Below are 26903 nucleotides of genomic sequence, written 5' to 3'. Positions count from 1 at the left end.
TTTAACCACGATGTTTTCCTTCACTGATTGAGACACGTGATATTTAATTTCTTAAAATGCACACAACTGAAAAGTTGGAGGTGCATGCCCCGGACCGCATTCGAACCCTCACCCTCCGGAATCGGAGGCAGAGGTCATATCCACTGTTCTATCACGGCTCTTATAAGACTCACTCACTCTAAACTCTAAAATGCACATAACTGAAAAGTTGGTGGTGCATGCCCCGGATCTGATTCGAATCTACGTCCTCCAAATCGAAGGCAGAGGTAATATCCACTGGGCTATCAGGTCACTCCGACACCCTAAGTTCCGTAAGCAATTTCTTAAATAGCTTATAGATTAGCCTATAAGCTATATAAGGACTCCCGCACATGGGCCACCAGCCATAACCACAAAACGCCGCTACCGGCATACTTCCTGTAGTTTTCATACATTTTGTACAGACTCGCCGCACACGGTTGACGCCGGTGGCCACACGCTACAATCGTCGCTGCTCGCTTCTTGTGGCCCGCACCGGCCACAAAAACGCCACACGATTCCGTACCCCTCTTTGTTAAAATTGGATGTATCCAATAACTACGGATTCGTCTTCAATGACGACGTTTCTTATCAAAAGCAGCGCAATTAAACCTTCTTCGTTCGAGTCCATTATAATACTGCATGCATGGGTTCGAACTAGCTCGAAACTAGTACGAAGAGCCGATGGACGTTGGGGTCCCAAAGTGCTGGAATGGCGACCTCGCACTAGTAAGCGCAGTGTTGGTCCCACAGGTGGACTGACGACATCAAGCGAGTCGCAGGGATTCGCTGGATGCAGGTAGCTCAGTATCGTGATATTTGGAAGTCCCTACAAAAAGCCTATGTCCTGCAGTGGACATCCATCGGCTGATATGATGATGATGATGATGATGATGATGATGCATGGGTTAAAAAAAGTAGTAGCCATCGACCGCCAGTGTCGACTAACGGCCACAAGTGGCTGTCGCGCGCTTCAGCTACTTTTGTGGCCCCTTCTTGTGGCGGCATTTGTGGCTGCCATGTGTGGCCCGTGTGCGGCGACACTTAGAAATAGTTTTGCCAGGACTGGTACTCGTATAAGTTACGTACCTAACATGTTAAATCCATTGATGCCGAAGAGCGCGGCGTCGCCCTGCCCCCCCGGGAATACGTAGAGGGTGGGGTGGCTGAAGCGGATGTTGCCCACCACGTCGCTGGGCACCAGCAGCTGCTCGAGGTTGGCGGGCACCACGAATGGGTCCAGGTATGCTGCGAAAAGAAATACATTTTAACAATGAACATTGAAAACCTACAATATTAGCGAGTAAAATTGACTACTTCGCGGGTAAAACTTTATACTCTCTTCGCACTTGTTATATTTTACTTGTTATTTTGATGAAAAATAAATATAAGTATGTATAAGTAGGTGAGTTACTAATAGGTTTTTACGACTGCCAAGAAGGGTTATTAAGACGGGTGTTTTAATTTAACGTTGCTTTGCTTGAAAGAATGGATCAATTTTGAAGCAGTTTATTTTAAACAGAAAGCTTTTTTCAGGAGTAGATTCTTAGTTGTATAATAAAGATCAACCAAAACGATCAAGGATTAATAAACAAAAATCATTCTAGATAAATTAATAATGGAATTTAGTTTTTCACAAATCCTGCGAGAACCATGGATTTTTCCGGGATGAAATGTGTGTTATATGTATGTCCTATGTGTTAATCCAGAGTGAAATGTATTTCCAATCCAAATTTCAGAAAAATCGCTTCAGTAGCCGTAGCGCAAAGGAGGCACAAACATACAAACTTACACACAAACTATCGCCTGTACTAAATTACCAGAGTACTAAATTATAAAGTTATTACGCTGGAAAATCATTATTTGTGGCAATTCTATTAAATTCCAAGCTGAAAGATACTAAAATTGAATTACAGGAGAAAGTCATGAAATTTACGACATTTGATAAAACTGTTCAAAAATTAATAAACCCCAAAAGCGAATTCCAATCTCAATCCGTTCTTAATGAACGGAGTAATTCCGCGGCTTTCATAAAAGAAAAGAGTTTATTATAAGTCGAAACTTTTGAAAGCGGGAACTCAATAGCTTTTGAAACATTCAAGGCCTCGGCGGGACCAAGTTACCGAAAGGGGTTTCGTGGCTTTAAAGGTGTTTAATTTAGCTTTTAAGAGGGTGGCGAAAAATTTCCAGCGTTTGAGCTTTTCGCATTGGTCATTAAGCTGGTTAATTTTAACTTTGTATGATTGTGTGCAGCGATATTTCATTTGCGTCAAATCTAGTTCGAGATTACTTAATTGTTTTTTTTTAATTTGTTGCATCGATGTTACGTTGTTAAGTGAATAAACAGCAAGGATATTTTATACTAGAGATGGGGCGGGCAAAACTGAGGCGGACAAATGTGGCAAATTGACTTAATTTTATTAAGTCGCGTTTTAAACAACGAACGCTATTTAAACCAATAATACCTATACAGTATGAGATGGTCATACTGTATAGACACTTAAAAAGGAACACAGGAAAAATCTTCGGGATTTGTAAAAAAACTAAATTTCAGTCGATGTCGTTGAGTTGATGCATATCCAAAACCGACGTCTTAATGTACAAGAGTGTAACATCAGCAACTTTCCAACTGTAGGCTATTTTAAGTCCCCCTGTGACATTGCTGAGTGCCTATTAAGGAGCCTACCACACACAAAATTCAAATAATTTAAAGTTCATTTATTTCTAGTAGGCTCAGTTTACAAGCACATTTGAAACGTCAATTGACTATTTGTAAAGATTCTACCACCGGTTCGGAAAGCAGGTTCTGCTTAGAAGAACCGGCAAAAAACTCAACAGTTGCTCTTTTAAAAAAATCATACAGCATTATAATTTACATTTGATAACAACATTACAATTTCTTATAGTTTTACTTCCTGTGTGAAGGTGGAAGCTGATCCAATGGCCTCCAAGTACCTTTATCATTAAGAAACTCAGCAATGGTGTAGTAACCTCGACTAAGTAAATGTTTTTTTGCTTAATTAATTGCTTATTGGCAGGTCCATCACATCGGAAAATTTCGGAAAAAAGGCTATTTTACAATATAATCAAAATTAGGTATATAGCCCGTCCCAAAACTCGAACTATAGACCTAATGATTAAATGTCTACCCACCTACACCAATAAGGCAGTACCTTAAAATTTATCCTACGTTAACATAATTTCGTAAACTGTCTTCACTTAACTTCGTTACAGCAAGGTAGTAAACTAAGTTACAACATGTGACCAGGAACGTAAACTGACCTGGATTACTAACTCGATAGACTGAGCTAGATGGGTTTATGCTCCACATCCCACAATTACATTTTCGGATGGCCTTTGATAATTGGAGCACGATTAGAAGTTAATCTGTCGTAAAATTAGCAGAAGATGAAGAAAATCTATTAACGTTTTTACATCTACCTAAAAATATAAAAGTACCTACGAGGGGATGCCTTATTATTTATCTTTAATTTGATAAAAGAAGTCTATCTGTCTGTCATAGTAATTTCTATTACATCTTTTTTCGAGATTCCATTATTGCTGTACCAAAATACATTAAAATAGGTTTAGTATTTTCGACATAAACCTTAAGTTAATAAAACATACGAATACTAAGTTATATAAGTTGTAAAAAATTGGAGAACAAAAGTTCAATAAAAGAAAAAATAAAAAAAATATCAAAAATTTGTTATCTGTCTGTAAGTTTATAATATTTATAACATTAGGTTGAAACTTACACAACATAAAAGCTTTGCTCCAAAAAAGGCTAAAGAAACGTTATCTGTATTAAATTGAAATCGGCCGGGAGCTGGGACTCGAACTCAGGTCTTTTATGTGAAAAGGCATCAACAACTACATCACAGATGTCAACATATAAGCATTTCACTCTATCAACGTGTTTGCTCACTGCGAGGAAACCTTTTAACGTATCCAATGACGTGAACCTATGCTATAATGGACCAAGGTCCTGCGACAGTCACATATCCCTCATTATTTGAAGGCAGACACATTCTCAGTAAGTACGGCAGCCAAAAATGGAGTTTAAGCTGTGGTTTTAGAAGGCAGGCAAGGGTTTAGACCCTCAACCACCCAAATATAAAGAGCATTTTTATGCTGCGCGGTTTCACCCACGTGGTTCCCGTTGCAGAATACGGTGATAAAATATATCCTGTAGCACTCGGGGATAGTCTAGCTTCCCAACAGTGAAAGAATTTTTCAAATGGGTTCAGTAGTTTCAGAGCCTACTCAATGCAAACAAACAAACAATCAAATATGTCATCTTTATAATATTAGTATTAGATAGTGATAATAATTACCTAGTGGAAAACTTAAATAAAGAAGCACTGCCACGGATAGCTCAAAAACGTCCCATACTAAATGGCAAGCATAAATTTTAATATCTATGTTATTTGTATATGTAAAAACTTCATATAATAAAAATCATCATTATGTTTAATGTAAGGAAGCTAAAAATTTATAATTTTCATGTAATTACGATAAAAAACTTTTTTATAGATTTTCAAATTTTGTAATCGTATATTTTATAAACACTCCAACAATCTTTGTTTTTTATGTATTAATTAGTAAAATTAGTTAATATTGACTTTATTTATCCGAATGGCTCATAAAAATTAATATATTCAATTCATCCCCATTATGGATCTGCAGTGGACCTTTGAGACCCGCTACTTTCTAAAGTAATTTCCTCTCCATACTCTATATTCGGCTATTGTACTTACCTATGGTGGGAGATACAATGAGGCATGTCTAGCTGCGACAGTCTTTCGTTCTATAAACGACAATACAGCTCTATGCTCGTAGCTGCTACATACCAAACTATTATGTTCTATTGTATAAAATAAATGCCACCCTTCAAAGGCCATGGGTTATGCCATTATTGAAAATTCCATACGTTCTTTGTCTTCGGAACTTTGGCTTTTCGATTATATTGTACTGAAAAGCCAAGTTTATTGAAAAATAATACAAACGAACAAAGAATAATTATAAAAGAAACTCTATGTAGTATAGAAACCACGTATCTAGCTATCTAGAGAAACTATTGAATTTAAGAAAAAAATTATAAAAATTGGAAAAGATGTTCTCTAGTTTAATTTTTGGTGTCGTAAAACCAGCTGAAAAGGAGATAGGATGTCAGAAATCCAAACATTTTCCCGATATGGTGGCGGTGCTTTCAAAATCTAAGCATTCTTTAAATAAATGAATTTTGATTTGGTTTGTTTTGATCTATAAAACTACAAATTTTTAAATTCGTGGAAAATCTTTCCGTCATTGCTCTTTTTCGGACCAAATGACTATTATTTGCAACGGGAGTTAAAAATATAGGGGAATAAAATACCAGTGCCTAGTATTAAAACACACGGCACTCGAGAGAAAAGTACCCTCAATTAAACTTTAAAATACGTCGACTTCCTGCACATAATGGGGGTAGGTTCGCTCGGCTAATGGCGAATGGGTCGCTTTAGATTTTCCGCCCAAGTTGACATACGTAACGGGAGAAACTGCCATTTTGTATTGCAAAAAGGTTTTCTTCAAGTGCTATACGTTACTTTTAATATAACGACTTTATTGATCTCGTGATGTCCCAGGTTCGTTTCCCGATTCCGGTTAACGTGTAACTTTTCGGGTCCAGTTGAGCCTCAATCGTGTTACCTCTACCCGGTCGAGGCGGTACCGGGTACGGGAACCTTACTAAGGATCCTAATAAAATATTGGTGACGTTCAACATCGATTTTCCGATTTTCCGAGGATCTAGATTTTCCGGGATTTATCACAATGTCTAAATAATAACGCCACTAGACCAACGAGTTAGTTAAAAGTGATAAATATACAAACATTAGCGGAAACTTGCTACTTCAAGAAAGCTAAGATTGTGTAAGCTTTCATCCTACTCTTAATCCTTATAAACATTTAACATTTTTAAGAACTTATTATCATGAATGAAACTCGAAAAATGACATTCTTCCAATCCTCTCATCATAATGCATCATTTTCATAAAGAAAATTTCCATAAATATGTACCTTAAAACACGAAGGAATTTTCTCCAAACTTTCAACCTTTCACTATTTTTTATTTACTCGTACATTTTACGACAAAAATAGCCAAAGTCCAATTTGTCTCTATATCAAAACTCATCAAAGATTTGCTGGTTAAGCGGTATAGCTATAAAAAGTAACATACAGACTAAGTTTTGCAAACATAATATTAGTGTGGATACACACTAGCATCTGTGCGAGTAGGATGTACAGGAAAGATAAATTATAAAGTGTAACTGGAATGCATGAGTATGCACCATATTCCGCGTCGCTCCGGGCTTTCTGCGAGACGAGAAACTTTTACTGCAGCAACCCGGCACGACAAATTAGCTGCGGAATTCGTAATCTCACGTACAGAACCCGACGTTCGTAACAAAGGCGTATTGGAGTAGTTTGTTATAGCGAACAACTTTATTATAACGGGCTTCGTAGCGGGGCTTATTAATAACTTCGGCGTACCTAAGTTATCTAACTACTTCGTGTAACTAGTAACAATACTAATGGAGTACTTATGGTTAGTCTGTATTGATTTACATTGCGTTAAACTGTAAGTTTCCCAAAAGCCGCTCCATATTCTTATGCGAAATCATGGCGAAAATCACGCCGCAAACCTGGCGTGAAACGCGGGAAAGCTGTCATTGTTCTACACTCGTAAAAATTTGCGTCTACTTCACACTGTGATTCGCGATTTTTTTCGTCGCGGAGCAAAAAACCGTCAAAAATTTGAGAAAGATAAACAAAGCTGAAACTAGCACGAATACGGCGCATAGTCGTGGTACGGTACATAGGTAGGTAGCTGTTTTTCATTCATGTTTTTGGAGTGTTCATGGAATCGCGCGTGATTCGCACGAGAATGTAGAGGGGGTATGAGACGACCGGCAGGGCTGGCGGTTTGGGCGCGTACAGAAACTCTCGAGACCCATGACTTAAAGAAAGCGGGGGCTGAACTATTTTCTAACGCCTGTGAGACTTCGAAGTTCGGCTTAGAAGGACGTTGGGGCCGATAGGTATTGCAGGCTAAAGAAATCAGTTCTTCAGTCCAATGTGCGGGGCTCGAAACCATAACCTTGCGGTGTGTGAATCCCTGACCCTTTTAACGCTTATACTGGAGCCTTTGACGCTTATACCTATTATTGTAGTCTCTTTCTGTGACTGATATTGGCGTAAGGGGCTTAAATCCGTGTCTGTTTTCAAAAAGAGACTTGCATAATATTCGTTTTAAACATATAAACATGTTATTAGATATAATAGAGGGGTGTTCTAATATCTACAAGCTAACTCGCACATAAACCAGTTTCTAAAACAAAGTTCTAAATTAGGGTACCAAGTTGTAGCTCGCAAAATTATTCCACACGTAACTACTATTCAAGCTCGTACAAGAGGAGTCATTAGCTGCGATTGCTGTGAATATAGCTAAAGTTCTATACAGTGATATGCCTCTGAAGTTCGCCTAAATTGCTGTATTCATATGCCGAGTAGCGGAGAGCAAACAATGATTTACATTTGTACGCTAATAGATGTCAAAGCTGTTTGTTATTTCAATTCAATTTGACATGCTTATTCTGGTATACACTACTCACTCTAATTGGGATATTTGTTCTGGTCTCTCTTTATTAAGATACCAGAATCAGCTGTTGAGGTTTAAGTTTTTCTGTGGGTCGCCTCATTTCTGATTCGATTAAACAGAAAATATAGGCACTATAACTCGCTAAATAAAGCCTTCTTATATGGTGTATAGCTGAACATGACATAGACCAAACAAGACCAGCAAATACACATCAAGAAAACAGAAAGTAGAGATGATGTTTACTTTTCTAAATCCTACTAATCTTACTAATATTGTAAACGCGAAAGTATGTATGGATGTTTGGATGTTTGTTACTCTTTAACGCCGCTACTACTGAAACGATTTGGTTGAAATATGGAATGGAAATAGATTTTATTCTGGCTAGGAATGGAATGATTGAATGAAAATGGCTTCTTTTTATCCCGAAAAAATACATGGTTTCCCGAGATTTGGGAAAACTGATGATTTTGATGATTGAATGTTTGTTACTCTTTCACGCCTCGACTACTGAACCGAATTAGCTGAAATGAGATATATGCTGGTATTGAGATATATTATAACCTGGATTAACATACGCTACTTTTTATCCCGGAAAAATCCAAGGTTCCCGGGGGATTTGTGAAAAACTAAATTCCACGCGGACGAAGTCGCGGGCGTCCGCTAGTTAAATATAAGTGTTTAAACTTAAACTATTGGTCTCTCCACGGTAACTAGGGGACAGGATGAGAAATAGGAATACAGCTACTAGAATTGTCATAACCCGGATATCTAATATATTAGAGTTAGTAAGGCATTGTCAAGACACGAGATGTTCCATCTTAGATAGTCCGATACTTTTGCATGTACTTTGGTTTTAAGTTCATGAATTGGTTTAAAAAAGGTCTGTTAAATCAATTCACTACGTTTCCCATGGCATCCAACGTCGGGTAAATACGTAGTTTTATTAGATCAGCGTGAGCGAACACAGACAAAACTTCGACAGCAAAATTTATCGTTTCTTTGAAGTCTTGAAATACTCGTGGGACTGTCTCTCGAACTTTTAGAGCGACCGAGTGGAGTCAAATGATACTGGAAAGTATATCTTAACGATTAATATTTAAGATCGTATTGAAAATCATTTGTTATTCATGTATATGGCTTCTTCTTTTATGTATAAACAACGTAGATATACATTGGTTTGTCAGTGTATTTCCATAAACGATCTGTGGAATTTTCATGGTGTCCCATAGTCCGTCAGTGAAAAATTAGTAACCCAGATATAGATGCAAATTGCAGTGCAGATTATAGGGTTCCAACTTGCAAACCAATAATCCAAATGTATTTCTTGCCGTAGATTAAGCAATCACCAATCGTGAATTAATTTTATTCAAGTTAACATAATGTTTGTGGTAGATAATTAATCGTTACGATTAAAATAATATATAGTGGCTAGCCGACGCCGCGCGGTTTCACCCGCATGGTTCCCGTTCCCGTAGAAATATGGGAATAATATATATAGCCTATAGCCTTCCTCGATAAATATGCTATCTAACACTGACAGAATTTTTCAAATCGGACCAGTAGTTCCTAAGATTAGCCAACCAAAAACCAACAAACTCTTCAGATTTATAATATTCGTATAGATTAAGAAGGGGTTGACCCCCTTCTTAATCTATACTACCTATATTACCTACCTACACTGATTATCGACGAAGTAGATTATAAAGCAAGACATAAATAAGATATAGGGTAGGTTAGGCTCACCGATAAAGTCCTTGATGGCTTGCGAGCCAGAGTCGAGTATGTCCGTGGGGTTGACGCGGATCTTGCAGTGCTTGGCGAAGGGCATGGAGGGCAGCTTGTGCCACTCGCCGGCGCCGGAGCAGTGGATGTCGATGGAAATGGAGTTCTCGTAGGCGCGCACCACGCGCTGCACCTCGTTCTCTTGGTAGGCGTCAGTAAAGTCCGAGAGGGAGAATGTCCCGTCCTGCAACATTGGTAGGCGTCAGTAAAGTCCGAGAGGGAGAATGTCCCGTCCTGCAACATTGGTAGGCGTCAGTAAAGTCCGAGAGGGAGAATGTCTCGTCCTGCAACATTGGTAGGCGTCAGTAAAGTCCGAAAGGGAGAATGTCCCGTCCTGCAACAACAGACTCATCATCATCATCAACCCACACTCGGCTCACTGCTGCGCTCGCGTCTTCTCTCAGAATGAGAGAGGTTATGTGGATTGGCAGACTTCACACACGCAGAGATTTTCGGAATATTCTAATATGGTTTAAGAATTGACTAGAAAAGTGCTAAATCATACTACTTTTATTACATGTAGTCTTGTCAAAGAGACGAATGGAGAAGATTGTCATATTTTGCTGACCCCACTTAAATGCGAGAAGGGAAAGGAGATGATGATGATGAAGCTTGTCAAAAGAGTTTGTAAACTACAAGCACATTTGAAACGTCAAGATTGACTATTTGTAAACCAAACCACAAGTATCAGCAAGAACTCAACAGTTGGCTGTTTTAAAAAATCATACTCTTCAAGTTACAATAATAAAAATTTCAATTAATTTTACCTCCTGTGTGTAGGGAATCTGATCCAATGTCTTCTAAGTATTTTAACTAGAACTAGAATGTATCCTCCTACAACAACAGCGGAGTAATTAAGTCATTTGAAACAGTATTATTCTGTTGTATTCTGCATACCCTTTCTCATCTAAGGAGCCAGTACTAGCCCTGTGGGCCGCTATCATAGACTGAAAATGCTAATCTGTATTATAATCATTTATAGCCTATTTTCATTTTCAGGTGAAGTTGAAATCACGCTTGCAGGACATAATATTATAACCAAACAGAATATAGAATGGACTACAACCAAAACAATGTCCAAAAAGAGACATATCCTATAAGAAGATCCGTCTTTGTGTTCGGGCATTCGGAAATTTAAAAACAAAAGGCTTATTAAGCTGCTTAATGTATTTAAACAATAGTATACATTATTACGTACAAACTATTAAAAATGTACCAGAAAGAACGACGCAATTTTTAATATGTTTACAGCTAACTAAAGCAATCTTTAAAGCCATAAAAGGACGCTTTCAGTTCCCCGTGTAAATGAACGTCGTTTAATTCCAATCCGTTAATGTCGAGGCGGGGCGGCGGAAATTAAACGCCGGTAGCGTGCCGTGTGTCACAGTACCGGCTGTGACACACAGCTGTAGACAATGTCACTGGCAGGTGCCCAATACATACACAATATATAGAACTGGAGCCCGATGATCAATTAACTCTATAGCTGCATGGGCTGACAGCATTTCAGGTTTGAATGACGAAGGTTTGGCCATAGTTTCTCGTTGTAAAGGTGTGTTCAAACTGGCGAAATGTTATATGAAATGTATAATTCTGCCTTTCATTGCCTGTGTGTGTTTTATCAAGTGATTATAGTTAATAACACAATCATCATCATCATTATCAACCCATATTCGGCTCACTGCTGAGCTCAAGTCTCCTCTCAAAATGAGAGGGGTCAGGCCTTAGTCCATCACGCTGGCCCAATGCGGATCGGCAGACTTCACACACGCAGAGGGTGGATCAGGATCATACGAACTTTGTGGGCGATGACTCACTTGCATAATCCATGAGCATCAGCGTGTTAATCTGCGGGTGGATCAGGACCATACGATCTCTGTGGGCGATGACTCACTTGCATAATCCATGAGCATCAGCGTGTTAATCTGCGGGTGGATCAGGATCATACGAACTCTGTGGGCGATGACTCACTTGCATAATCCATGAGCCGTTGCCGGCGAAGGTGTACCCCGCGTGCAGCAGGTGGCGGTGGCGGGTGAAGGAGCTGAGCAGGTTCCTCATGCACTGCATCAGCGTGTTCATCTGCGGGTGGATCAGGATCTCTGTCACCAGGTTCTCCGACGCGTACTGGATCAGTCGCTCGCCTGGAATACGAACGCCTGCTTTAGTAAAGAGAGGGAAAAGAAGAATGTATTATGTTTTTCTCATCACGTAAATAATCAATGAATCATTTATATTATTTGTCTAATGCTCGCTCCAATGTCACGGTTGCGTGGCGCAAAAGCTGTGAGCCAGTGTATAAAAATTCGCGAACTTTGCTCCTTATAAGATAGTAGAACTCTTCAAAATCTTCCATGATTTTTTAACAGTCCAGATCCAAAATGTAAAATTTTGCATGTGTGAAAGGACATGTTGTAGTGTGAGTTTGGAGCGTACATTAGACAGACAGCCACGGGTGTAGAACGCGCTTAAAAATAAACTGTTAACAGGTTTCGATAAATAAATTAAATAAAAATAAATAAATTAAATGATTTTATTAATTTGACATTGGATGATGAATTAAAAACGGACGAAGTCGCTGCCGTTATCTAATGGATCATACTTAATTATTTTGCCTGTAAAACTGTTCCTTTATGAAAAGTGTATCAAAATACCTGAAGTGGCTAGACGCGCTAGCTAGCTAGAATTACGAAAACGAATGCGAGTTAAATATCAAAAAGTATTGATAGTAAAATTACAAAAATTCTAGAAGGTAAATAAAAATAAAAAACAAGATCACATCGAATCATTATTATGTATTGAAAAAGTATGCCTCGTTTATTGTATAATCGACCTCTAAAGTCGATAAGTAGATACTTGAGACGGCTGTCTCGAGAGAGTTCTCATTCTCAAAAATATCGCCTAATGGCCTAAATAATGTCTACTGTACATCCCTAACGGCGTGACGTCACAAGATGGCGTCCGTAACTTCGTGAGCGAACGACATTAACGCGAGGCGAAATTGTGTCGTTTATCTCCGAATACAAAAGGAAATAGAGGCTGAATTGAGTGAAATACAAAAGAGAATAAAGGTTGAATTTATCAGTGACATACACAGCTTTATTTTATTTCTGCCAATCATGAGAAATGTGAAACCATTTCTCATGATTGGCAGAAATGATAGTGCCAATGATAAAAAGTTATTTTTTTAAAGTTTCAATTAATGTCGAATGTTGTTTTCTTCAAATCCAGTAGCTAAGATTTGACTGATATCGTTGGTCATATATTATGGTGTGCAAATAATGCACTTTTTAGTATGCATACAACCTTTTTAAGGGACACTTGGATTTGAAATAGTAGTCAGTTGCGTAACTTTAAACGGCCAGTTTTCTAATATTGATATATATATCTATATTATCTCTGATCTGATATATTCGTGTAAAATGGACCTATCAAATGGATTCGATGAAGTTGCCCAAATTATTTGTTCAGATTGATGTATTTAGTAGGTATCTATAATACTAATACTTATTTGTATGGAGAATAACATTTTTTTGTAGATGTCTACAAAAATAAATCTTAATATTTTTTATAGTGTCACAGGTAAATATTTAAAAAGCGTCTAAAATTTTCCACTATAATATATCCCTACTCCAATAATCCAGCTTTAAAACTCCGACCAAACATAATACAAACTAAAATGAAAATTACACAAAGGGAAAGAGGGCGAACTTTGATTTACATAATGTATGTAAGTTGGCGGACTTGAGTATAACTTGGAGAGGAGCGAAGAAAAGCCGTCAAACACTTGACTTAATGTACCCCCACCCCCCCTCACCCGCCCAGTACAGCCCTGTCTGTGAAGGAACAATTTGAGCGTCCTTGAACGACCTTCAGTAGGGTTGGCACTGTCTGGTGAGTAGGGTATAAATCAATTGCGGTAGATTGACTAGACAACAGGCTGACCTTTGGCTTTTGGGAAAAGGTTTCAAATTCTTGCTGAATAAGGAATAACCAATTTTTAGGTTGGTGAAAAACGAAAATACCTAAGTATATATTAATAAAATTCACACTTAGTTACCTCAACCAACATAAGTTTGTAATCCTTAAAAGACGTCCTATGTGACGTTCTTTATTAATATTATAAACATAAAGCGTATAAGAATGTGTGTGTATGCTAGTTTAAACGCACTCATCTCGGGAACTACTAATGGATTGTAAAAAATATTGTATATGATAGTAAAGTCCGGAGTGACAAAAATTATATTTATAATGAGCTTATGTTACTCGCTGATAATTTCAGCAGGCCGCGCGCGCCACCGCATCGCAGTTTTGATCGTGGTGCGTTGCAAGAACCAGCTCATGACTAAGGGCCCCGCATGTCTTCGAAACTAGTCGGGCATACTCCGACATTGTATCACGTGTATCACATGAGTCTTAGCTGAATTTCATAATAAATTAATATGAATAACACTCACGTTAGTTTAAATTCTAAGATAATGTAGCTTTCTATTGGTGATATAATTTTTCCAATTGGTTCAGTTTCTTACATATGAAACAAACAAACAAACTCACATTCGTATTTGTAATATTAGTAGAAGTGTCAGCCCTGTGACCGTGGCAGGTTATTACAATTAAGGCTCTTTGTGATTGTTTACGTCTGTAGGAAAATTTGAGCATTTTCTTATCTCTACCAATTGTGTTACATTAAATAATGTTGGATACTACAAGTAATAAATGTTGTTGGTGTGTTGAAAAAAAAATTAAATTCATTTATTTTAAATAGACTTAGTTTACAAGCACTTTTGAAACGTCGAGGTTGACTATTTGTAAAAACTCTACCACCGGTTCGGAAGGGGTTCACGTACCATAAATAATGTGACATAAGGTGGAACACGCTTGCCTAGAAAGTGTTCATTCTAGTCTTAAAAATGCAAGATTAAAAGTATCAGAAAACATGACAAAACACAAATTTTTTTTTATTAATTATGCTGTTGTTTTAAAATTGCATACTATTTTTTTAATTTTAAATTAGGTATTAGTTAACTTTGGCGTTTAATCTTTCCTGTAAATTTGACATATAATTAGTTAAGTGTTGACATATACACTAAAACTAAATGTTATGTGCGCCTATTGTTAACACATCAGAATTCTTTCATATGTTTTATTTGTTTTTTTAACGCTTAATGTGTGTATTGTTATATTATTGTAAATAAATAAAAAAAAACATAGACTTTCAGACAGAGTTCTCGATCGAATAAGTTTTGTCGGTCGATGGTAGTGACGGTGGTACGAGCTCAAATAGCTAAAAAACTAAGCAAAAAAATCAACTAAATGATTTGAAATCAAGATAATAACAATGTTATATTTAATCAACATGTATAGAAAATCTTTGTTCAGAGAGTTGGAATAACAAAAATTAAACAGAAAGAGTCACAAATTTTCACGTTAAGGGGAATCTAAAAAAGTAAATTTTAAACTAGCTCTGTCGTTCCGTTTCGTTCGAGTTTTATCACGCGGTTCATTTTTTTACCTCCGCTTCAGCTGTTTTGTGCTGAAAATCATTTTCAGAGGCGCCCGTTGTGAAAATTACTCGGGAAATGTTTTCGCGAAAATGCCTCGCGCGGGAGAAATACTTCGCCGCATTGTCACCTCTGCGAGAGTTTTAGGATGTTTTTTGCACTTAATTACAGAATTTTGAATTTTTAAATTTAATTACAAGAGGTTAATAATTAGAATTAAGCTTTTTCAGAATCATCAAATCAACATATTTTATATCTGCTATCTCTGTTACCTACCACAATCGAGAATTATCTCACATAAAAAAGTTAATTGTCTCATCGAGATGAAGCTACTCACGAAAAATTAACTTGGTAGTAATCAGGTGTAAAACATGTTCTACGTATCCCAGATAAAAACGTTTTTACCCTTAAGTTTTTCGAAAATATGGAAAATGTAGAAAAATTGTCTAATTTTGTTCGATTAGCTTATTAATAACATTGTACCTACTTTATTTAATGTGTGCCACAAAAGTTGACCTAATTTTTGACCAGCTTAACATAAAAACTTAATGAATCATTTATCATAAATCACTGAAAATCAGCAATCAATGAAAAGCTAATAAAAATGTAGCAAAAGTTTTGACTTTATCGCCTTCAGACAGACAGACGTGAAAACAAGCAGATGAAATGTTTTCAAATTGGATATATTTTCTAAAATGTGTGGTTAACTTGAACTTCATCCTAAATTTAAGTATCCTAAATATTTTTCAAGAAAAATAAATTCCAAGGCTGCAAAAACCCATTAAAGCCGTAAACAATATTGAAATGTTTGCTATTCGAGTTTAAAAAAGATGTAAACTAAAACTAAATAATATTTTTCAAAAATATTTTCGCAAAATGTGTCTCGAATTTAGTGCGCGCTTCCATACGTCATACTCTATTGTACCGCTCGGGGGTGGAAAATTTTAGTCATTTTCCTTTTGTATTGTTGTTGGTAATTTATACGGACTCGTGAAAAATCGCGCCTCGTTTTTATCTTCTTTTCTTCTAGTTTAATTGTAAAGGTGTTTTATTTAGGGAAATTAATTATAAGCCAATTTTCATTCGTTTGCAAGTTAATTACTATACTGCCAGAAACACAAAAATGTACTTCAAAAGTTAAATAAGATAAATAAAACAAGACATTTATGTTTTATCTAATGATCGGTTCGAAGGTGGTGCAAATTGGTGGTGCTCCGTAAGTTTTATCGTGGCACCGCCATTCTTAGTTGCCGGTCACAGAGAAGTACATTGTATTTATTTATTGTAAAGGAAAAATCTACAGCGTTACCAAACAAAATTACTTAAAATTTCTTTATCGTACAGATTTTCATAATTTAAAGATAATGAGTAAGTTGATTATGAAATTGTCTAAGGCTATACTCGTGGGCGATAGTTTTTTCCTTTGCATCAACTGGGCTACAAATTTTATCATATTTCCTAGCATAGTGATTTTCTTTCCCCCTTCCCTTCTTGACCTAGAAGTTGTTCTCTCATTACAAAGAAGTTTTTCCCAATTTCTGCACTATTAATCTTTATTTCAGCGTGTTTAAATTTAGCTCGCACTATTGATAATGAAAACCATTTTCAATATTTGGAAAGCTCGTCATTTGATCACGCCACAGCACATTTAGCGCTTTGTACCAAAAGCTCCACGAAATACTGAATTCGAGGGAACTCATTGAGGCAGAAGCGCCGATAAAGCCAGAGGTCGTTAGGCGCTGGAATGCCGCCAGGATATTGCGTTGTTCGTCTTGTTTACTGATTTAGGGCCCAACTGTTATCTAAAGCGCTATAACGATCTGTTTAAATGCCTCATAATTTATTGAGCTTAATAAATTTCTTTCTAAACCTTCAACGGTAGTATTCACAATAATCCTAAATGTAAAAAGTTAGGGGTCCAGAAAAAGCCATGTAACTTGGGAAAATCTTTATTTACAGAGTTTGTGTTTTATTTTCCTTAATTTTTTTTAAAGTAAACCGTATGTAAAGCGATACTTTACACACCTCAATTAATGTGACGTAATGTAACACTTTTGATACATTTTATCTAAAAATAAGGATGCAATCTAAGATGGAAGCGGACTAACATGTTAGGAGGAGGATGACAATCCGTTTCAATATATTCTGGGTAAGTTTCAGAATTCAAAATGAGCTGGCAGTGGTACAAATTTTGAACGGTATGGTGTTCGGACTTTCATAGTTTACATATTGTCTGTTCGTTATTTTTCCGTAACTAGTGGGTAGTTTGATAATAATATTAATGCAGCAAAACTTGCTCTCGGTGTCAATGTTCGTGTCGGTGTGAAAGCAAGTAGCCATCTTGGTAACCTATATGAATATACTCCTAATTGCTCTCCCGTACATTTATACCGCTGTCTCTTATATATGGTGTTGAAATCTTGAACTACCCCTTTCTTTGTCACTACAAAAAGAAACTAGAAGCTGTCATCAAGGTCTCTACTTTACTTTCTGAATTGCCGCCTAAAGTATATAGATAATTACTTCAGAGACTGATTTACGTCAAAAGCGCAAATGAAGAACAAGAATCACGTCAAAAGATGCAAAGAAATTAAGAACAAACTTAACCAGGTATTTTTTTGTTATCACAAAAAACCAAGAGCAAAATATACCCCCAACATTTATTATATTGACTTATACGAACCTTAGCTAACTCTAAATCCTTCAGCGATAGCTTGGCTTTGAACAATACCGTATGATTATATCATAGGTCATTACTTTTTACGATAACCTTTATACAGGTGCTCTGTTTAGCGAGTGTTATAGCCGCAATATAGCGATGTTATAGGCAATTTGCAGCGGTTTATTTTTTTTTCTTCGCTTATAAAGCTTTTACGTAGGATGTATTGTTTTATTTAGACTCGCTCTAAGACACAGGTTATTTTCGCTTTTCACGCTAGGTGAGGCTTTATTACATCGATTATTTAATGATGGGTTTAAAAGATGGATTAGAAGTTTAAGTTCTGCCATGTGTGAAGCTTCGCCTGCACAATTTTTTATACAATCATTATGTTTTCCAAATAGAAGAATTTTTGTTTGGATGAGTTTTATCAGGCCCAAGCCTTGCGTTTCATATGGGAGGGCATATGGGTTTTCGACTCACCACGCTGCTCCTATCACGGTTGGCGGGCTTAGGGTAATGTTTGATCTGTACGATTATCACACACACATTTCTTTAAATATTAAGTATATTAATTTTTCTTCTGATCCAGGATTCGAACCCAGAACCTCGTGATTAAAGCCACATAAGCTAGCCACTGGATCAACGAGGCATATTTTAACTTTACAGTTAACAAATTATTTCGCTGAAAAAAGAGCACTGGAATATTTTCGACAAAATATCTAATTTTTCATGATGATAATTATGTTCCCCAAAAATATATTAGAAAACAAAATTATTCGCTTGAGATATTAAAACATTCTGGCCCCTGACAGCGTACAGAATTAGGTTAAACATATTTTATTCCCGTTTCTGACACTTGGTCCCGGGAATTTTTCGCTCGTATTTCCCGCAAAAATGGCTCCTCGCCTTATAAATAATTCCAGGGATACAGGACTCTTTATTTATGGAGGTACCTGACCTTTATGTGAGTGTAAACGATGATAGACGAGTAAAAAAAGGTTTGGGATAAATAGATTCGCGCTTTTTTGTCTAACGAAGCAGTAGTGGGCTATTGTAGTTACATCTTGATATGGGATGAAAAAGATTTGATTTAGTTTTATTTTAAATTTAAAGAAGATTAATTTATCATACTATCCACATATAACACAGAAGATTTTTTTAATCGGTTAAAAGAGGATCATCTTTAATTTATAGGAACGGACTATGGACGATACTTAATTATAAGTTACTAGAAGACGCTGCGCGGTTGCACCCGCGTGGTTCCTGTTCCTTATTGTTATGAATACGTGGATAAAATATAGCCTATAGCCTTCCTCGATAAATGAGCTATCTAACACTAAAAGATTTTTTTTTAATCGGACCAGTAGTTCCTGCGATTAGCGCGTTCAAATAAACAAACTCTTCAGCTTTATATATTAGATATAGATTTTAGTGCATTTTTATTGTATTAGCACTAAAGTCGTTAATATATTTTTTTTTGATTTTCAACTTAGTTTCTGATTTTCAGAAGCGGGGCATGAAGGCGTAAAGAAGTACGGAACATTAAAAAATCAAACTATGTACGTACCATATCTGGCTTCCTCCCCCTCGGGTGCCTGAGCCGAGAGGGTGGCTAGCTCCTTCTCCAGGTCGACCTGGTGCTCGCCGGAGTCCCATGACAGCAGCCCTGCAACAACACACACGAATGTTATACATGTCATCATCATTATATCGATCAGCTCATGTTCGGTCGTGTATGGAGTACTGCTCCCACTTGTGGGACTTTATATTCAGTGGATATACGTGCTATAGGCTCATTGAGGCCATAACTCGAAACTTCAAAGTATAGAGCATCGCCGAAAGATTGCCTGTCAGTGTTCTACAAGATATATTTCAAGGAGTGCGCTCAGGAACTGTTCGATCTTGTGCCACCTTCGCCGTTCTACCTCAGAACTGCTAGGCATCGCAGAGATCTACACTGTTTCGTCGTTGATATTCTTCGGAAGCGCACTAAGCGGTTTAGTTCCTCTTTTCTTATACGCACTTCAAAGACGTGGAATGCTCTTCCAGCTTCCGTTTTCCCCACCATCTACAACATGGGTATCTTCTAGTCAAGAGTGAATAGGCATCTTCTAGGCAAGCGCGTTCCACAATAGGCTGCATCATCGCTTACCATCAGGTGTGATTGCAGCTAAGCGCTTGCTTATAAAAAAAAAAGTCGATAGACGTCCTTGACATGACCTGCTTGGACATAGGTCTTTTGTGAGCACTTCCAAACACAAAAACTGTGAATCCCGTACATAGAAATGCCCATTAGTGATCAGATTTCGCATAGTTGTCGCTGTAGTCTCATTAAGTAAAGTCAATAGAATTGGTTATATCGGTCAGGTATACCTGTTTTTTCAAGCAACTATTGTAAGAAATAACTCCTGCGAGAGTTAAGCGAAAAAAATCCCGATTTCTTTCCCAGACCGAGCAAACTAATTAGGCAAGTGAAGCAGTTAACCCCACAATATTACGATTGTGTCATTAAAAGTACATTTAGCTGTATACCGCACATATAGAGGGTCCGTTCCGGCCGTAATTTCCTACCTTACTTCCGAAGGCATCCCCGGAGAGTTGCCTCATACCACACATATGTATTATACGTACGTTAGCGGCCTACTGTTCTATTTATAAGACATCGGGCGGAAAATTATGGAATAAGTTATTTTCTCCTCAATAATTTGGGGATAGCGAATGAATTGGCTTTTATTTTGTCCGTTATATTCGACAAGAGACCGCGCGAGGTTTCGTCCGCCCTTAGCCTTCCTTTATCCAGCTTTCTCGCAAAATCTGTTCTTAGTGGTCGTCTACGAACTATAAACTCCCTCCGTGAGTCGTATTCCTCATGTGTGAGGGTCATAAACTACCTCCCTGCTAAATTTCAACTTTGTACGTCAAGTGGTTTTCAATATTTGGTGATGAGTGGCCTTTATATAATTAAACAAAAAATAATGATTCCCTTGCGAGTTGTGGAAAGCGACTGAAACGCATTTTGGAGGAGAGGAAATCTATTCGCGTACTGACCGCCAAAAGATTATATGGGGATGGCACCTCGTGTTGATAATAACTAACGCTGTTTTAAGCCTTTAGGTAGGTAACAACTTATTAAAACATTCTTTGATATTAATAAATATTTTCTAAATTCTAAACTAAAATGAAACGGTAGTATGAAAAACGTAAAGATACCTAGGAGCTTGCGTTGTTAAAAAATGCGGAATTTTAGTTTCGAAGAAAATGACAATTTTATGTAAAAACAAAAATTTAGTCAAAGAAATCTAAAGAATATATTACGTAGCTTGCTTGTAAACTTCAATATAATTTTATTTTAGTTTATAATGGAGATGATGACTAGGTTTGAATATATTGATTTTTATGATACATTCGGGTAAATAAGGTCAATGTTAACTAATTTATACATAAAAAGTAAAGATTGTCTGGATATTTGTAAAATAAATAAGATTATAAATTTTCAAAACCTATTAAATTTTTTTTATCGTAATTAGATGAAAATTCATACAGTTTTAGCTTCCTTACATTAAATGTGACATTTTTCAATAAATGAACTATAAACATAAACGCACAAATAACAAAGATATTAGTAATTTTGCGCCCATACAAACCTAACGATCAGCGAGCCAACGACGTCACTAAATCGTGCCATTTTGTATGGAGCGTTTTGCAGGGATCCGCGGCAGCGCCGCAAATCTGACCCTTTAAATCCCTGTAGCTCCGAAAGTAATGATCGCAGATACCCTGTTACTTTTACAAATTTGCTTTGCTATTAGTATACTCTTAATTTATATACAAATTAAAAAACTGTCATCATCCCTATTGATTTATGATATTAAAAAAATGAAAATAATTATAATAATTCTAAATCCATGACCTACATGTAGACAATTGGTCCGGGTAAATGAGAGCGCCCCGGAGCGGGCGTTTAATCATTGGCTATGTGATTGTGACTATTGTTTGCCGAGTATTTCTCTTTCGCTTGAACATTATTGTAATAATTAACATTTAAAGCTCAGTAATAAAAGAAAAATAAAATGGTTTCTAAGCAGAAATATAGCTGTGTTATGTTACTGTGATAAATTGAAAATTATTGGTTTTCAAAGTAAAACGTTCTATGTATAATCATTGTGGTATTATTTAAATGTGGGGGGTTTTAAGAGAGTTTTGGAGTTTACCCATCACTTTGCTCAAAGGCCAGTTTATTTTATTATTTATGCCATACTAACTATTGCTCCAAATGGGCAGTTCTAGCGATACGTATCGGTTTTTTTTCTTAGCAAGCACTTTTGAAAATTGACAAAATATATGGAAATAACGAATCGTCGAACCTGTGTAACTCGGTTCAGAGCCACCTGACAACTTTTATACCTAGCTATTGCTCCAAATGGCTAATTCTAACGAGTCGTGCTATTTTTTTTTGTTGACCGGCACTAAGACCGGCAAAAAGAGCCCAAAAATGTATGGAGCGTGAATGATCTCCTTCATCTTGAAAGATGCAAATATGTGGAATTCCTTTCCAGCTTCCGTTTTTCTTGTCTCTGTCAATATGGATATCTTCAAGTCAATTGTAAATGGGCTTCTTCTAGGCGTATTTCACCGTAGGCTGTATCTTCACTTACCATCAAGCGTAAATTACTGCCAATATCTTTTGTAACATGAAAGGAAAAAAATGCATACTTTTTTAATTAATTTGAACACGACAATATGGAAAATTTGCTCATTCATAGACGAACAATCATGACACTTCTAACGATACCTCATTCCTTAAATTATGAAAAGTTTAATATTAACTAGGGTAATGAGCGAATAAATGAAAATACACTGAACACATACATTAACGATACAAATCATAACCCTCCTACCGTAGTCGAGTAACAGACAGAATGCATGAGTCGGATTATGTATAATCGAATTATTTACTACGAAAAACTGTTGGAATTTATTAACAACACAAACAAAAAGTATCACGAACGCCACTACGGCGGCCATTTGCATAACGCTTTACGTCATTTCCTGTAATAAACATTATTTTAAGTATTTTTCGTACAAATTGCGTGTTTAACTGAGTAGTTAAAAGAAATGAGTAAATATTATTAGGACCTCTCGGGTACAACTTATTAGGTAATAGGTATAACACTAATGTATCTAGTTACGTCTTTCAGATTCTAGATTTGTGAATTTCATACTGATTTTTTTATTTGTAAAGCTGACATACAAAATTCTGACGAACTCAATGACGGCTCATAATATTAAAATCCGACCCTTAGGCTGTAGACCGTGCCAAAGAAATGGATAAACATAAGTAAACAACTTTTTTATTCTTTACAAGTAAGTCCTTGTTGCAATCTCACCACATTTTTTTTTATTATTATTTACAAGTTAAACCAAGTTATCTCACCACACACACTATTTATATGCTCGAAAAACATTACCTCCTCCATAGTTTCTTTTTACGTAAAATCTCGCTTAATTTCCATATTTTTCTTTTACAAGTTGTTCATTACGCTTTAATCTATATCCACGCGCGCGGAAAGAGGTCACATGTTAAAAGGCACATGTGACCCCTGACCTGGTCAGGTCAAGGGTCAACGCCCTTTGTCAACTAATACGGCCGTCTATAAATATTGACGTCGAAGCAAGTTTTTTTCGGCCAATTAGGTCGAACGAAATTGATGCATGTCCCATGGTAGGAGTAACCACAACTACCGCGAACAAAAAATATTAATTTGTTTGTGGCCTGGCGTATTTATTTATTTGGAATCAATATATCTATATAATGTAAATAAAATTAAAGTATCTGTCCATGATTTCAAAATATCTAACTGTTTTCTCTCATGTTTCTTCTAGTCATTTATAAACGTTATAAATCATTCATCATCATCATCATATCAGCCGATGGACGTCCACTGCAGGACATAGGCCTTTTGTAGGGACTTCCAAACATCACGATACTGAGCCGCCTGCATCCAGCGAATCCCTGCGACTCGCTTGATGTCGTCAGTCCACCTGGTGGGGCGTCGGCCAACAATAATTAATTATAAATTAATAATATAGATAATTTTATGCAAAAATTAGCCAAGTCAAATTTTGAGCTATAATGTATTCTAAGTTCTATTTTATATAGGATTTGGCACCCACTTAGAAATAATTTCTTTTCTTGGCAAAATCGATAACGACACATATTTGTGATATTGAATTTGGCTCCCATTTTTCTTGTGATACTTATTTAAACAGGTACTAAAACACTAACTTAAAAAAATGTCTGTCCGTCCGTTTGTCCGGGTTAATCTCTGTAATAGTTAAACCGATTTTATTTTAACTGTAGTTTAGGAGATAGAGGAGGTTATAAAAACTATTCTAATTCTAACGTCTCAAAAGTGCTTGTAAATTTAGTCTAATTGAAATATTTGAATTTTGACTTGACTTTACAAGAGTAGGGTAGGAGTCACTGTTAGACTGCAAATATTGATTTACTTCATCATTATCAACTCATATTCGGCTTCATTCCTTCACCGTTTGAGACACGTGATATGTGACTTCTTAAAATGCACACAACTGAAAAGTTGGAGGTGTACACCCACACCCTCCGGCATCGGAGGAAAAGGTCATATCCACTGGGCTATCACGGCTCTACTGGGCTATCACGGCTGTAATTCTAAATTCTAATTTAAAAAAACAACAGTTAATCAAATAAATGGTTATATCCGTGAAATAATAATGGCTTGAATTAAAAATAGTCCACGTTTAAGCTTCAGCCACAAAAAAAGTAATTACTATGTATATTTGCACACTTAATTTGTTCATAACAGTGTTGCAAAGAAAATAATAACTTCAACATAACTTCAATTTATCTATTATTATGTTTGGCACACGCGAAATGGTCGTCTAATGGAGTGAAACCATTATCGGTGGACACGCAACCCAATCTTCAAATTATATAAAAGTTATGAAGGATTTAGCAAAACTTCGCTACCGTAATCCATCTATGTCGGGCAAGATAAATTAATTAAGAGATATTGCTAAACCTTGTTTCTTTGGTTATTTAACGCAAATATATATAGGGTCAGGGCCGTCCATACGGCGAACGGAGCTGTCGCTCCAGGCGCCAAATCCTAGAGAGCGCCTAAATGATAATCCTAGTCAACTCTCTACGGTACCGCGTCTGTTTTTAATTGGTCACCCCAGAGTATGGGCCAGATCTTCGCGTTCCATTCTTACTTTACACTCATAATTTGGTATAGGTATCTGCATATTATTAGGAGCAAATAGGAGAGGCGCCGTAATTGGATCTCGCTCCATTTTAAAATTTACTTCGGGTCGACGCTGTATAGGGTGTCCTGTGAATAGAACGAATAACGGGATGATAGCTGACATCAAGGCTTACTGAAAAAACAAAATTTAAGTAAACCGATAGTTTAGGGAGGTAGAAAGGAGACTAACCATTTTGGCCCCATTAATGTATGTTACAGAAAAAAAATGACGGGAAATTCTTTTTTTAATCACACTAATATTATAAAGGCGAAAGCTTGTGTAAGTGTGAAAGTGTGTATGTTTGTTCCTGTTTTACGCTGCGACTACTGAAGCGATTTGTTTGAAATTTGGAATGGAAATAGATTTTACTCTGGATTAATACAAAGGCTACTTTTCATCCCAGACATATCCATGGTTCCCGCGGGATTTGTGAAAAATTTAAATGGTGCATTTTATAATGTAGATAATCGCCCATATTTTGATATTATATTATTATTTATAAATGATACTAATTGGGACATTGTAACGGTTCAAACATTAAATTTGGGCCCATTAATGTATGAAAAATAGACGATCCCCTTTCAAGACTAAACGACGCAACTCTATTATATAAATCAAATCAAATTTCTTTTATTTTAAGTACACTTAGTTAACAACACGAAAGCAACAGGTTCTGCGGAGAAGACCCTAAATTTAAGTAAATAAACTCAACAGTTGATATCCATTTAAGCGTACAGCTTTATTATTAAACTAGCGGACGCCCGCGACTTCGTCCGCTCTTAGACCTCTTTAATCCAGCCCTATCGCAAAATCAGTTCTTAGCGGATACCTATACTAACTATACTACCTCCCTGCTAAATTTCATCTTTATACGTCAAGCGGTTGTTGAGATATCGTGATGAATAACTTTTCGCATTTATATAATATTATGATGATTATACTAGTACCATGAGTAGTAGACAGTATTTCTTCAATATCATGTTACCTGAGTCACAATATCTGCCGTCTTGTGTCGCGCCATAATTAAACAACCTATTTTTAGTCTTCATATTTTTAATTAATAGAGAATTAGCCGAAGGTATTAGCCTAATTAAATTATAATTTACCGTCGCTATAAACGGGCCTCGGCTTAATTAGCCTAATTGTATTCTAGAAAGTTTCAAGCCCAACTTTAATACATCATGTCCAGTGTTGCCAGAAAAGTTTTGAAACAAAATGGCTGCCGTTCGAAGTTGTTTAAATAATGGAAAACAAATTGGACGGTAAACCCTTTGAAGCGCAGGAGAAGATTAATTTCTTTTACCTAAATGAGTAATAAATTTATTAATTACGTTAAAAATGATTAATTAAATTAATTGTTAATCGCTTAAAGACCTTGCCCTCTCTTATAAAACTGCATAAAGTTCTATATTAGAACGGGTATCCAAAGCGGCTCTATCTTTAAAATTTGACTAGGCAGAGAGAACATCACGAGCGGAGAAAGGGAATTGATTATCAAGGAATTCCTTAACTCTACGTCTTTTGGTCACAAGTACAGGACTCTACTCGTAGATTTTCTCTCTGCCACGTGATGGACCCGGCACCAGCACGGTGAATCCATGGAATGCTAAGATATTAGTCTCATATCTTTATTTTCTTACTTTTTTAAAACTCTAAGTATAACAAAATCGAATAAGAGTATAACAATAAATAGAAAATCTGGGGCTAGTAGGGACTTCACAAACGAAATAAAAGCCAGTAAAAATGTGAAACGCGCGTGCCTTGTGATATTTTGAGCTCAACTTTAAGCTGACGTATTCAGATGTCAGCGTCTCACATTTCAATTTTAATGCCGGCAACACTCGCAGAAATCATTTTGAAAATGGATCCCGTGGGGATTTGCATAATTCAGAGCGGTGTGTCAACTGAAGGCAATAAAATAGGACGAAGTATGCCATGTTGCCAGTTTTAATAATCTTTTCCACTTTTGATTCGGTCTTGTCTTTTTAACTAAAAGATTTTTTTATCTGTT

General features: G+C 36.6%; 1 protein-coding gene across 2 annotated transcripts in view; it reads right to left on the bottom strand.

Moving 5' to 3' along the window:
• LOC112046119 (titin) overlaps positions 1-26903 on the bottom strand; it is a 162098-nt gene that overhangs the window by 45386 nt on the left and 89809 nt on the right. Inside the window, exons 2-5 of one of the 2 annotated variants that reach the window (XM_052886633.1) lie at positions 19173-19271; positions 11414-11586; positions 9404-9626; positions 1108-1266 (exon numbers count right to left, since the gene is read on the bottom strand). In XM_052886633.1, coding sequence (XP_052742593.1) covers positions 1108-1266; positions 9404-9626; positions 11414-11586; positions 19173-19271 — 654 coding nt within the window. Of the gene's footprint in view, positions 1-1107; positions 1267-9403; positions 9627-11259; positions 11271-11413; positions 11587-19172; positions 19272-26903 lie in introns of those variants that run through there. The other variant, XM_052886634.1, reaches the window with a different exon arrangement.

Source organism: Bicyclus anynana, chromosome 17 (genome assembly GCF_947172395.1).
Source record: "Bicyclus anynana chromosome 17, ilBicAnyn1.1, whole genome shotgun sequence".
NCBI lineage: Eukaryota > Metazoa > Arthropoda > Insecta > Lepidoptera > Nymphalidae > Bicyclus > Bicyclus anynana.
Note: the sequence above shows the minus strand (reverse complement) of the source record. Positions and strands in the feature narration are given on the sequence as shown.